The 14,543-nt window shown below is 33.9% G+C and overlaps 1 protein-coding gene across 6 annotated transcripts in view; it reads left to right on the top strand.

Annotated features, from left to right (window-relative positions):
• SNX13 (sorting nexin 13) overlaps positions 1-14,543 on the top strand; it is a 62,706-nt gene that overhangs the window by 28,510 nt on the left and 19,653 nt on the right. For 4 of the 6 annotated variants that reach the window (XR_008209606.1, XM_052696000.1, XM_052695998.1 and 1 more), the window contains exons 6-16: positions 791-912; positions 1,058-1,159; positions 1,809-1,897; positions 2,310-2,393; positions 5,003-5,141; positions 5,785-5,873; positions 6,970-7,069; positions 8,028-8,221; positions 10,457-10,561; positions 12,253-12,385; positions 14,466-14,503. Coding sequence is in view for 5 of the 6 variants with exons in the window: in XM_052696000.1 (XP_052551960.1) it covers positions 791-912; positions 1,058-1,159; positions 1,809-1,897; positions 2,310-2,393; positions 5,003-5,141; positions 5,785-5,873; positions 6,970-7,069; positions 8,028-8,221; positions 10,457-10,561; positions 12,253-12,385; positions 14,466-14,503 (1,195 nt within the window). In the remaining variant the exon portion in view is untranslated. The remainder of the gene's footprint in view (positions 1-790; positions 913-1,057; positions 1,160-1,808; positions 1,898-2,309; positions 2,394-5,002; positions 5,142-5,784; positions 5,874-6,969; positions 7,070-8,027; positions 8,222-10,456; positions 10,562-12,252; positions 12,386-14,465; positions 14,504-14,543) is intronic. The other 2 variants (XM_052695997.1, XM_052695999.1) reach the window with 2 other exon arrangements.

The following is a 14,543-nucleotide window of genomic DNA, read 5'->3' as shown; positions in this document are numbered from 1 at the left end:
GGTGAAGCTGCGCTGGCTGACATGGATCACCCACTCAATCTTCATGTGCCTTAGCATGTCTTCTGGGAGGATCTGTTCCATGATCTTCCCGGACACAGATTTGTGGCTCACTGGCCTGTAGTTCCCTAGGTCCTCCTTCTTCTGATGTGATGTTTCCCATTTTCCTGGGGTCTTCTGACAGCCATGGCTTTTCAAACATGATGACGAGCAGCTTGGCAACCCTGTCAGCCAGCTCCCTTAGGTCCCTGGGATGCATGTCATCTGTCTACCCATAGATTTGTACACATTCAATCTCCTGAGATGATCTTGGACTTGCTCTGCCCTTACATTGCAGGGGAGTTGGCTCCCTTACATCCTACCAAGAGATTCAGGGATGTGAGGTTCATGGATGTGAGAAATGTGAGAAAGAAGGAAAGGGAAGAAACAAACAAACAAACAAACAAAACAAAAACAACCAACCCTGAGCAGTATTTTAGTTTTAAGTTGCAGATACTTGTAGATGGTTTGCATTAGGGTTTTTTGGAAGATATTTTAAGGTATTGCGAATCAGAACACTACTCTAGGTATCGGTGTTCACTTGAAAGTAATCCAAGCAAAAATATTTATTTATAGATATAAGAACAATATTTTACAATGTTTTCTTTGGTTTCAGTGAACAGGAGATGAGGAGGCTTTTTTATTTCTTCACTCTGCTATCACTGACTTGGCAGGGAGGAATGAGAAGTAGAAATTTATAAATGCTCTTTATATTCAGGATAAGCTAATTAATTTTCATGGGTCACTTTGATAGGTCAAAGGAAACAGACTGGCAGCCTTACTTCACTACAAAACTTGTTGATGACTTCGGCACTCATCTTCGAGTTTTCAGAAAAGCTCAGCAAAGAATAGCAGAGAAAGGTGATCAGATGAAAGGTAATATAATGACTGAAGCATTTTTTGAGTCTTGAGTTAGCAAGTGTTTTACGTGTGAAATATAGTTAACTTTATAATTCAAATTTGCTCTCAAGTTTCTGATCTTTACAGAAAAGTATATTTGCTTTTATTTTCTTTTGTATAGACCAAGCTGAGGAACTTGTAGATACATTCTTTGAGGTTGAAGTTGAAATGGAAAAAGAAGTCTGTCGTGACCTAGTCTGCACTTCTCCCAAAGATGAAGAAGGTCTCTCAATATTCTTCTGAAGCTATTGTAGTTTAGCAGACTAAATTAAAATGCTGCCAGTTGATTTTAAAATATATACTGAAACCTTAGCCTGTGACTTTCAAAGCATGATTATCTACAACACATATATATTTCCTCTAATTTATACTTATTAATATTATGAAAGTGTATGTATGTCTCTATTTCTCTTTTCATTGGGAAAAAAAAAAATTTAGAACTGCTTTCTAGCACAGAGGGAGCAGCTTTGCAGACTGTAATTGTTTTTTATTAGATCTATTATCCTTACCACTACTGAATAGTCTTCATTTAATAAAAAAAATCACTGTTTGAGGAAAGTATGTAGGAGGAAAAACGTTATATATTAAAGAAAATAAATTAGAGCTACTTGTTTGATTTTTTTGAATTTGGCTTTCTTAGGACTTTGGCTTTGGAACTGTAGTTAACTCAGTTGGATTATGTGTCAGCGCTGCTTATATTCATTCTGAAAGCTGTTACTATGGTGCTTAAAACTGTAAGAATATATATTACTCTATGTTTTAATTTCATTTTAAGGATTTATCTGTTGGTTTTTATGATATCAGGTAAAATGAGAAACAAAATAATAGAAAACTGTGCTGAGGGTTCTTTTCATTTTGTTCTCTCTCCATAGGATTCCTAAGGGATCTGTGTGAGGTCTTACTGTATATATTGCTACCTCCTGGAGACTTCCAGAACAAGATCATGCGATACTTTGTCAGGGTAAATGCTGACTCTGAAAGTCATCCTAATTCTGTGGTTTAATACCTCATAAATTTTTAGAACGATCTTTTTTCTTTAATTCTGTTTTAGAAAATCAATTTAACTTTGCATTGAATTATTTAAAATGAAATACGATCCTTAAAAGTATTTAAGAGAATAATTTGGTTTTTATGAAATGCTCAAGGGCTTTTTTTTTTTAACCTCTAGCAATATTAGGAAAGTGTGATGAAATGAATATTGTTTTCTGTGATACATCAATATCTTCTGATGTTAATTGGAAAGGTAGTGTGCTGGAGTCTGCTGAATGATAACTATTCTTACATGTTTTCTTTAACCTGTATGCAGTGTTACTGAAATTATCACACTTATTTTATGAATAACTACTTGAAAATGATGTATCTTATTTTTTTAGGAAATCCTCTCCCGAGGAATTCTTCTTCCATTAATAAACCAACTCAGTGATCCTGATTATATTAATCAGTATGTCATATGGATGGTAAGATTTATAATCATTTTGTTTTTATATGCCTTCGCTTGTGTTCCCTTGTTTTCATGGTAAAATGTATTGAGTAGAAAAGTTAACCAATGGTAATATTGGCAGGAATAACTTTGCCTGGCATGTTTATGCACGTGTGTATATGCTGTCTTTATTACCTGTACCCTGTGTTGTGGTTCTTTGGCAAAAATTGGCTGGCTGTTCAGGAAGTATGGTGGTAACCTTGAAAGTTATTTTTTTCTTAACTCTTTTTTAATAAGTGTACTCTAAAGCTTAAGAGACCTGCAGATTGACAGGTAATAAAGTGGTTTTGTGTGTGTGTGCATTTGCTTCTGCTTAGAAATCTCAGGATTTGTTTTAAAGGTATTTGTGGTGATCCTTAATAATTTAACCAAATGGGAAGAAACAAAATCTTTACTTTGATGTCTCTCTAATGCAAGAGTAACCTGCAAAAAAAGCCCTCCATAAAGTAATAGTATGTACAAAAAGCATACATGGAACATTTTCACTTTAATTAATGTTATTGTCTGATAGTCCAAGTTAAAACTTAAGTTTATTGCTTTTTCCTTGTGGGCCATGAGTCACATCTATTTTTGTCTTCTCCAAGTTTTCTCTACTGTCAATCGTACATTTTAATCTTGGAGTGCATGTTCCAGGTCTATGCTGAAAACCTTGGATTTTTTTTTTTAATGTATGAAATTGCTTCAGGTGTACATAATATTTTGTTTCCTTTAATCTCCATTTTATGTAAAAGTTTGCACGGTTTGCAAGGCTTTTCTAAAGGAACTTCAGTATGAAAAATTATTGCTGCTTCTGCATACTAAGGATTTCAATTTTTGTTTCCCTTTTCCTCCTACGCATCTGCTGCTTTTAGTAACTTGGCCTCTTTATTTACTGAGCACTGCCCCCGACTGCATCCAAAGATAGAATTCTGAGGCTTTTATAAAGCTTTCTGTTATGATGATGTCCCAATTGTTAATTTCATAATTTCTTTGAGATGAAGAAGTAAAGATTCTGGGGGAAAATAAGGCTAACATATAACAGTAAATGCTTTCAAAAATTTAATACAAGTCTTACAGATGAAAGCTCTTGTAGAAATTAAGGTTAAAAGAAGATGGGGCAAATTTTGATTTCTTTTTTTTAATGGGAATCTTTGATATAAAATCAGATTCAAAGAGAAAAAAATTGATTCTTTTGAATGAGAAGTTCAATACTGTGTTTCTTGACGTATGGTAGACCGTTACTAAATGTTTTATATTGAATCATTTTGTTTTAAAATTAGAAGTTAATCAAAGCTTGTCTTTTTGCCATAAAATTCATTTTTTAATAAAATGTTTAGAATTGAACTATTTCTTGTACTGTTACATGGAAAAAAAAGCTTATCATAGTACAATACAATAGCTTGGGCTGGAAGGAACCTGAACATCTGATTGCAACTTCTAAGAAATATATTTTAAAATTAACTATGGTTAAAGGTATGCATGCTTTGTAGTCTCTTTTCTGTGCAGCTCATGCCAGTGTGCTCTGGCTGTGCAGACCAACTGCTATGTTTCCATGTGATAGTGAGTTTTTATGATAGACATGAGTGATGTGGTTTTCTCTCCACCCTTGCTTTGGATATAAAGACAGCTTTATAGGACTCAGCTGTCTGCACCTGCATGCATATGCTGTAAAGCTGCCAACATTCCTGAGATCCCATGCTGCATTCATAATGCAGTTTCCAATGATCTCAACAATGCAGCAGGCTTCCCTTACTTGGATAAATTCCTTAATATCCTTATAGCAGACTGCATTCATCTTATAACAATATTAGGACAGCAAGCCTTGGGATAATGGTATATGTTGAAACAGCTCAGTATGTCTTACAGAAGTCTCAAGAATTAGATTTTTGCAGGTAATGTTACTTCAGGCATTTCCTAGTTCTTATTACACTAGGTCATGGATATGTTACAGAATGCTTCATTTCTTTTCTTAGTTCTGAATCTTAAGACACCATTAGTTTGGGAATATATAGATGTATGTAGTACAGGAAGGAATCATCAGGCAGTGCTGGCTCAAGCTTAGAGACAGGTTGATATGTTTGACAGATAAGGCAGTAAGGTGGAATGTTACCATTGGCCCACAGAAATAGAAAGTACAAATAGAAGCTGGACATGAGCCAGCGGTGTGCGCTTGCAGCCTGGAAGGCCAGCTGTGTTCTGGGGTGCATTAGAAAAGGGGTGGCCAGCAGGGAGAGGAGATTGTGGATGTCTCATCCGTGGAGGCATTCAGGGCCAGGCTGGATGTGGCTCTGGGCAGCCTGGTCTAGTGGTTGACGACACTGGCACATAGTAGGACAGTTGAAAAAAGATGATCATTGCGATCCTTTTCAACCCAGGCCATTCTATGATTTTATAACATATGGATGACTTAAGATGACCAGTTTCATTTATCATTTGGATTTCTGAAAACTTTATGCTTCCCTCACAGTATAAAATTTTAGCATTAAAAGAAGACCTAGAAGTATCAAAATGTTTTCAAAATGCTATTTTGCATTGAAGTAATTCATAATGATTCAGGTCTTGCTTTTATTTGTTTTATATTGTTCATGCTGTAAAATTTTGTTTCAGATTCGTGATTCCAACTGTAACTATGAGGCCTTTATGAATATTATTAAATTAAGTGATAATATAGGAGAGTTGGAAGCAGTCAAAGATAAAGCAAGCGAAGAACTGCAATATCTTCGATCTCTAGATACAGCAGGAGATGGTTAGTACTGTGTTATTCTACAAAATATGAAACGTGGTTACCAGCATGGTCACTGGAGAACATTCCAAAAATTCAGGAAATGTCAACTGATATAACTTAGTATAAAAACATTTTCTTCGTAACACAAATAAAAAAGTAAAGTGCTGAAACTTGGATGATCTTCTGTGCTTAAAAGCAAATCACTTTAACCATCTGTATTTTCTTTGTGTGTGTCTTACCTAGGACCTGTGCTTTTTGTTTTGCCTGGTTTTGTTTTCATTTTTGGTTTTTTTTTTGGGGGGGGGAACAGGGGAGTGTTCTTTGTTTGTTCGTTTTTCTTCTCTTTTTAGTTCAGAAAATTGATTAGATATGTATACTTCCAGTGATTTGAAACTTACCTGGCAGCCGGTTCTGAATTTCAGTAATACTTTAGATGTTAATGAGAAGTCAGCTAACAGTCTGAAAGCAAAGAGAAATTCTTCTCATTGATTTCTATCAGTGAAGTATTTAAACTGTAAACCTCTGCAAATCTGACGAGTTTGCTATGTAATATTTTCCTTCTTTGTTTGACGTGTTCTTAAAGTATGTCTTGTATTTCAGGACAAGAGTTTATTTGCTCATCTGCATTACTTAATCCTCTTTTTTTTTTTTTCCTTACTTTCAGATATCAACACTATAAAAAATCAAATAAACAGTTTATTATATGTTATTAAAGTATGTGATTCAAGAATTCAGAGGTTGCAGTCAGGAAAAGTAAGTATTTTAGAAAGATTTTTCATTCTGAGAGAGTGAACTGAAAAGCTTAATAGTTCAGTCTAACTTCTTAATTCTTGCTTTTTGAAACAAATTTGAAGTGTGCAATTATAGGAATACATAAAATTCAACTTAGTCTCTAATTTACATGATTGGAGAGTATTAAAATCTGTCTTTGGTAGTTTAGATAGGTTGTTACAACTCAACCTGTAGGTTCAGTATAAAGGATAAACTGAAATGATGTGTAGGTAATATTCACATCTTTGCATTCATGCACCTGGATTCAGATCAGGTTTTTGTTTATTTTTGCTGCTCCAATACATACCTTTGGCATTTTAAGTTTAGTCTTTGGTGAAATTCTCCTAGTCTTATTAAGGCACCACTTGATTATTTTATGTGCCTTATGGACACTCCATGTATTGTATTTTGTCAGATATTTTGCTGCTTTAGTTCATAAAAAACCTGAAGCAGACTGGATGTTAAATTTGAGAACTTAACGTTATTCTGTTGACTTGTATGTTTTGATTTATATTTATACAGAGTTAGTATGTTTACTTTGTTTTATGACTCTCTTAATTGGACTTCAGTGTGTCTCTGTAATAATGTAACCTTGTGCATACTGACTGTTAAAATGTTAAAAAAATTCTGTGGCTGGATCCTGAAGCACTGCAGTAATACCAATTAATTCATTTTAACAGAATACAGTTGAGCAGACATAAATTTAAGTTGTAATGATCTGCACCCCATAGAACTCTGAAATTACTTTATTTTCATCCTATTGTAAGCAGTTAAGAGAGATTTGGTGTTATTTTGACTTATATAGCATGACGTGAATGACAGAGCTAAAAGCAACTCTTCGTATAGTAGTAAATAGTTGAAACCAAATATTTATGAGAAAATGACCTTATTATCTTGGTCTTATTAGTGACTGTAAAAATAATTATCCATAGAAAAGCAGGTTTATTGTCTATAATATGTTTTCTTTGTGTTTTTTGTTTTTTTTTTAATTATTATTTTTAATTGTGATGCCTACTTTATGGTAAGGGGAAATTCTTAATAAATTTAAGAAAAATGAACATTGAACTATGTCTTATAGGAAATAGATACTGTGAAACTGGCAGCAAACTTTGGAAAACTTTGCACAGTCCCTCTGGACCATATCCTGGTAGACAATGTTGCACTACAGTTTTTTATGGGTAAGTATCAGTTTATCTTCTGTTTCTATTTAGAAGCAATATGCTGACTCACAGCACTGTATAATTGCACCTAAATATAAGTATTTACTGAGAGTTAAACATGTCCTTGCCAGAGGTGACCAGAACCTTTTTTTGCAAATGAAATTAATTATCTTTTCAGAACACCATGCTCAGCACTTCTGAATACCTGTATTAATTTTGTTTCAGTGCTGATCTCTCTATAAGATGCATTCTTTCTTTGTATGTCACCGAAGAAATTTGTTTGTTTAGAAAAGAATTGCTTAGAATTTTGTAATTGATGTAACTCTGAAACTTAATCATTACTGTTTGGCTTTTGCTGGCCTCACTGAAGCTAATGGAGCTAATGGCTATAGATGTTAGATTGATCTTTCAAGTATTATGGATCTTCTGAAGGTTCTCCGAGAACTTAAAATACAACAGGAATCTATATATTGTTTTAGGTTTACTATATAATCAAGAATTTGGTAGATTAGTTCTTGAGTAATTCATATTTATCATTTTCTGGTGCTTGTTGCTGTTCTGTAAATAAATAATGCTCCTGATGATCATCACTAAGAGTATCAATTATGTTTTATTATGTTGTTGTTTTTGATATTTTTTTTAATGCAGTACATGCATGTGATTCATTAGAATTCCAGTTTGAACTTCCTCTCTGCTTGTATCATGCTATACAACTCTGTTGCTTCCACACAGTAATGATTGATTCAGTTTTTACATGTGCATTTTAAGATTAGCAGCCTAGTTCTTTACTGTCAGTTTTGTTTACTGATTATACCAATACATATAAAGCCCTCTTTATTTTTTTCACCCTGGATAATTGTTCCAGATATTTAAAATGTTCTGGAGTTCAAATTTTAGCTAACATTTTAGAGAATTCTTACTTTAAAATGAAATAACTGTGCTTGTTTGCTTGATATTTTCTGTTTGTTTTTTGTAGATTACATGCAGCAGACTGGTGGCCAAGCACATCTGTTTTTCTGGATGACAGTGGAAGGATACAGGGTTACAGCACAGCAACAGCTGGAGGTACTTCAAAGCCGGCAAAGAGATGGAAAACATCAGACTAATCAGACCAAGGGTCTATTAAGAGCAGCTGCAGTTGGAGTTTATGAGCAATATTTATCAGAAAAGGTAGGAATAATGTACTTCTGAATTGTTTGAAATGTACTGTTTTTATAGATGGTTGTCTGGTAGTTATGACTACAGTAATATGAAGTTGATTTGATACAGCACAAGTTGTTTACAGGCTAACATTAGGGTACTACTTGCGCGTCTTCTCTCCATATGTCGAGAGGTAAGAAAATTTCTTCAGTTTCTTTGACTATCTTACCAAAAGCATTGAAAATGTGACCTTCTGATGCTTTCTTTCCATAACAGTATATAGAAAAACTGGAGAAAATATTAAGATACGATAAGGAATTACTTCCTGCAGTGCATGAGTGCCCAACCTTTCAGCTTGCCTGGGCTGCACTGAATGAACAGGAATTGTCTTAGGCCATGTATATGTAGGATGCTCTGAAAGTAATGCCTCCTGTTTATTTCTATGCAAACTACAGCCCATACAGAGAGCATAGTAATGCTACCTGCTAGAGCAAATTCTCATCTACAAAACGCTGTTCCACAGTTTGGTCTCCGTAAACATTCAGAAAGTGTCAGTGAATGTCAATGGATGCCACTATTTCTGCTTGGAGGAATTCAGTAGCTTACCTTTGCTTCATATGCACATCTGTGTCAGATTCCATTCTGTCAGACTGCCCCTTTGCTGCCATTTGTCATACGCAAACAAAATGTCATGGAATATTGGTGGGAAGGTTCAGTCATCACTGTCATACCACCAACATCCACATCTGACATTTTGCGCTGACATAATGAAATAGGAGACATTGCTTTTGGAGCAGACCTCATAAAAGATAAACTGCAGTTATAGTATTTAAGTAGCAAAACTTTGTTGTTGTTGTTTATTTTTATAAAAACATGAAAAAGAGGACAACAAAAGCATAAAATTATCAAACAGCCCATGTTTGACCCCATTTACTGTGAACCCGGTGCGTCACTCTAGATGGATGGAAGCAGTTGCAATTCTTAATGAGTTCTCATGGGTTTCTTCTGAGATTTTTTAATGAAATTTTACTCATTGTGTGCTTCATCCTTGAAAAATGTTGCTCACAAAAGTGCATGCTGCCAAAAAGCCATGACATGAATAAGGTTTGATTGTGAAGCGAAGGTATTTCTCTCTGTTAAGACAGGGTTTATGTAAGTCCAGTAGGGTGACATGCTCCAATCTTTAAGTTGAATTTCTGATTGCAACTCTGTACATTCCATTTGAAAATTTGCAGGTCATGTATTAATTTTGATTGAAAGAGAAATCGCAAGTAAACAAAAAAAATTTGGTGATTTTCTGGCAATCTTGACCCCTGTTTTCAGACTTGTGAACGAAGCACCTCTGTTCTGAATTTGCGTATGCGTAAAAATTACCTTTCAGCTTACTGAAAAGCTTCCCTCAAGAAATTTTCCCTCAAATCTGTTGCAGTGTTTCTGCATTATTTCTTTCATTTTGTATTTTCACCTGAGAAGCATATCAGCAGGGTTTCTTTAGACTATCCAGATCTTGCTCTGCTGACTGAACACTCACCAGTTTACACAGGAGCCGTGTAATCCCAGAGCTATTCCAAAGCCAACCAACTCAGCCTGTCAGCTGTGCTAAATAGATCAGTTGAGCAGCTGTGTTGGGTCTGCTTTAGTGCTGGTTCCTGTGTCTGCTGCTGAAAATGGGAAATTATGTTAGCTTAGGCCTATATAAAAAAAAAAAAAAAAAAAAAAAAGTTTAACTGGCAGCATTTTGAAATACCTCATATCAAGGGAGGACTGAGAATCTGATGGCTGTCTTTTCTGGTGGTTGTAATACTGTCATTATAAGAAGCTACTGTGCTTACAGCTCCTGATAGCCTGCAGAAATTAGTAGAACTGACAAGCTGTTATGTTTTTGATGGGTTTTTTTTTTGCTTTTTTTTTTTTTTTTTTTAAGTGTGTTTTTCTTTATTTCTGAATCTGAGTCTATTCATAAATAAAACTATGCTTGAGTCTGAATAATTTTCTGGATTGTGTACTGCTTCATATTAATGTGCTTAAATTGTGTTTTGAGGTGCTTTCTGGTATTCTGAAATTTCTGAGATTTAATACTCTGAATTTCATCATAGATTTTTTTTTTCCCCTTTTTTCTGTCCTAGGCGGATTTAGTTCTAGAAATACTCATCACAAAGCTATATATTTTGCTCAGATACTTGCAGAATTGTATTAGATTTTATTTGTGAAAGTAGAAGTTTTTTATTCTTATGCTGCAAAAGTTGATTTAGATCTCTGTGACAGGCATCTCCAAGAGTTAATATTGATGACAACTTGGTAGCAAAACTGGCAGAAACACTGAACCATGAGGATCCAACACCTGAAATCTTCGATGACATTCAAAGAAAGGTATACTTTGTTCTTGCTGTATTTCATTGGCATTTTTATGGCAACAGGGTATTAAACTTCACTGCAGCCAGAGGAGGAAGAAAATCAAGTATAGAAACCTAAAACCTGTTTTACTATTTTCCTTTTCTATAATTTCCTTTTCTGTAAAAATCTTATTCTATCTTGCCACCTTCTGCTTAGCCATATGTAGTTCATAATTGTTAAAGTAATGGGCAGAAAGAGATGATGACCTGAGTGAAATTAATTATGAAGCATGGATAAAAATTATGTGATTATTATTTGTTTTTGCACCAATCTCAGAAAATGTGCCTATGCAAGTAACATGTAGGTGGTACGATTTTCATCTGTCATCGGCTCTCTATTTTCAGTTAAGCATAAGTGTATTACTGCATGAAATTTTATTTCTTTCAGGAAGTTAATTGGCCAACTCTGTTCCTGTAGGACTGCACAGAAAGCAGCAAATAGCAAAGATGAAACTATCTTTTCAGTACCTGAGTACTTAGCCTCTATCACTTGAGCCTAATATTTTTTTTCAAAAAATGAGTCAGTAAATTACATATCCAGTCTGAGAGAGTTCTGTTTTTTCAGTCACTAAATGTTCTCATTTGTACTAAAAATTAGTGATATGAACTGCAGAGTTTGGAATCACTCTGTTGTACGTTAGGACTGCATTTAAGACCAATAAAAGCATGTTATAAAACCTGCATTGCTCTAAGTAGGTTACAAGGGCCTTGCATTCTTGTTGAAGAGAGCATAAAATTCTCGTGTTATGAAAGAAGTTGACTTCCTCAGAATGGCACAAATTTTTGGGGACCGTTCTTTCCAGGTGATAGCACTTGTACAGATTCTTTCACAATACATAAAAATATATATGAATATTTGTCTGTGCGTATATACAAGTGGATTGCTAGTGAGTACTGATTAAAAAACAATGAATGAAAATCTTGCTCTCCTAAGGAAATTTTGTAGGGGATTAAAATGCCATACATTGTGTGTTCTTCTTTTTAAAAACTCATATCTACTTAAATTACTAGTTACCTTCATGATAAAATTTGTGTACATGGATGAGTAGATGGTGGTTGGGGTGTGATGGTACCAAGGAGTATGTTAATGTAACAGGAAAGTGATATGTCAATTGTTCAGGCTACGTGGACAAATTTTTGAGATGATGTGATTAATTCTATGTGATGTAAGATGGTACCGTTCTGGCTGAATTGAAAATCTTCAAGAAAATAATATGTGGAGTCTTCCTTCCTTTCCTTTCTCTCTTGCACCAATTCCTGTAGGTTTTTTCAAGTTTATGCTTAGAGTTTAAGACAGAGTAATAACCTCTCATGAAATTGATGAAAACTAAATATATTTAGAGTGCTGCTGGGATGGTTAAGAGGAAAGGAAGAAAGCGTTCACAGTTAATTCACTAATTTTCTTCCTATATGTACATACATCATCAGTAAGTGAAAGAGTTTCTGTTAATTCTGTGATATGCTGCTAACAAAATTAATTCTCTTAACTTTTTTGTTAAGAGTAAGCATAAATTGAAATTTCTCAGGCTTACAGTAGAGTTTTAAAAGCAACCCTGACAGTCATACAGTATGGTGATATGTGTTGTTCAAATAGAATTTATGAAAGCTTGTCTAGTGAAAAAATCATAACATTAATATCTCTAATGTTGGCATTTTTACTTCAATAAGGTGTATGAATTGATGCTGCGAGATGAAAGATTCTACCCTTCGTTCAAACAGAACGTATTGTATGTCCGCATGTTAGCTGAGCTAGACATGCTGAAGGATCCCAGTTTCCGAGGATCAGATGATGGTGAGGGAGGTGAGCTCTTTACTTGTTTGGGAGATTTTCTGGAAATATTCTTTTTTTTTTTTTCTGCCTTCAAATCAATTAAAAATTCAAATTTAGTGTTTTCTGTTTCTGTTTTCTGTAAATTGTTTGGAGATGCAGAAAGGTTTTTCTGTAGTAACTTTATTAGCTTCATGTAGGATGTAATACATACCCTTGTTATTCACATAATAGAAAACAAAAATACATAGATACGGTTTTTTTAAGCTTTCTGAAAAATGAAAACATGGGAATTCATTGAAAACATTGAAGTCTTTCACTTCCTTACAATTTTATGTGAATACTTAGATTAAGAGCAATTGAAGATGGAAAGAGAGCTGTGTTTTTTACTACCCTCTAGTGATGTATTTTGTTAATGCCTGAAGAATCTTAAGATAATCAGCTTCGTTCTTCCCACTTAACTGCCTCCCATATCTGCAGATCTTACATGACTGTACAGACTACCTAATAACACTTCTACCTCCCTTTTTTTGTGTTCCCAAGCTAATCTGATCTACTTGTTCTTTTGCCTGTTCTTTGTTTAGTGGTTTTATCCTTTGTATTATTAGTTATATTCACAAAAGTTGGTCTAAATAATATTTGTGTATTTTCATTTTATAACATTTAATTTCTTCGCTTAATTTCTTTCTCATTTTATTTTATTATGGCCTTGTAAATTCTTTAACAAATCCAAGGGAATCCTGAGGATATTTATTTGGGGTCAGACACATTTTAGGATTTCATTCTTTAATTAACATATTTGAATTTGTAAATGTAACAAAGCCATTAGCATGTTGGATGTAGTCCTACCACTAGAAGTTATGTAAATTGAACAACATAATAATTTAATTTAATCTTAGATTGAATAAAGATGAAAGCGAGGCAGCAGGGAGCATGGACGTTTATTTGTTTAAGTATTTTGGATATTAAGCAGACATCATACTGTAGGGATGCCTTCTGGTATTTTGTAATTTCCTGATAGCATTTGGTGTTTACCAGCATTTGGTTGTTGCTAGTAAGCTAAAGTGCACCGCTGACAACTCAAGCTACTTTTGAGTAGCTATTTTTTGTTGTGCTAGTGTGAGAATGACAGGAATACTAGCTTTATTTCGCTTTGAGAATGTTAATGTTGCTTTCCTTTCTATGCACATTATTGTGGAGGGGGAAGAGGTTTTTTTCTCTGTACTTTTTCTTGTGTTGTTGTATCCTCATTGTACTGAATTTTCTTAAATGTTGCTTTGTCATCTGAAGTAGTATCATATCTGTTTTTATTGTTAGACGTATTAGATGGGCCATAAAAATGAATTCTTTTTGAGGAAATTATATACTGAACTTATCTTAATTTAAATTGTTTGCATATGATGTGAGAGTTAGGTAACTGTTCTATCTTGTCCTTTTTTATTCTGTTTCTTTAACTACTCTCAAGTCTTAGCATCTTTTCTTATGAATGCTTTTGGGTCAAAAGATTAGCTGCTTACAGTTTATTGATTGAGATGAGATTACAGTATTTTTTTATTTAAAAATCTGCTGAATTAGAACCCTTTAATATTCAATATGAATACATACTTATATGGTATTTATACTCTAATACGGAATGAACACATAGATATATGATAAGTATATTCTAATTAGATATATATGTATTAAATATTTACATGTTTAAATACTTAATAATATTTAAATCTGATTTCTAACACAGTGCGTCCCAGAGGAAGTTTGCAACTGAATAATTCTCCTTAACTTTATCTCAAATCTATTGGAAATTATTCAACTATTAAATTGACTCGTTAGTGAAGCAATTTCATGTGGTATGAGCTTAAAATAAAAACACATTCTTTGGAGTATTTATTTTGTATTTATCGCTGTGGAAACTTCCATACATTTTCATTTAGATGCTATTTTGGAACTGGAAGTATTTATGCATTGTGTACAAATGTTTCTCAATACCATGATAACAGTTTTTCACAGAAATGAAACTACAAAAACTTACAAGGACTGCTATTTCTTCTGTGTGGCCCTACATTGGAGGAAATCTAACTTTTTTTTTTCTTTTCCCAATCCTCACTGATGCCAGAATCTTTTAATGGGTCTCCTACTAGTAGCATAAATCTGGTAAGTGCTCTTTTTTCTTCTCTCCGCAACAATAGAGAGT

The sequence above is a fragment of the Tympanuchus pallidicinctus genome, unplaced genomic scaffold (genome assembly GCF_026119805.1).
Source record: "Tympanuchus pallidicinctus isolate F22 unplaced genomic scaffold, pur_lepc_1.0 scaffold3, whole genome shotgun sequence".
NCBI classification, from domain to species: Eukaryota; Metazoa; Chordata; class Aves; order Galliformes; family Phasianidae; genus Tympanuchus; species Tympanuchus pallidicinctus.
This window is presented reverse-complemented; position numbering and strand designations above follow the sequence as displayed.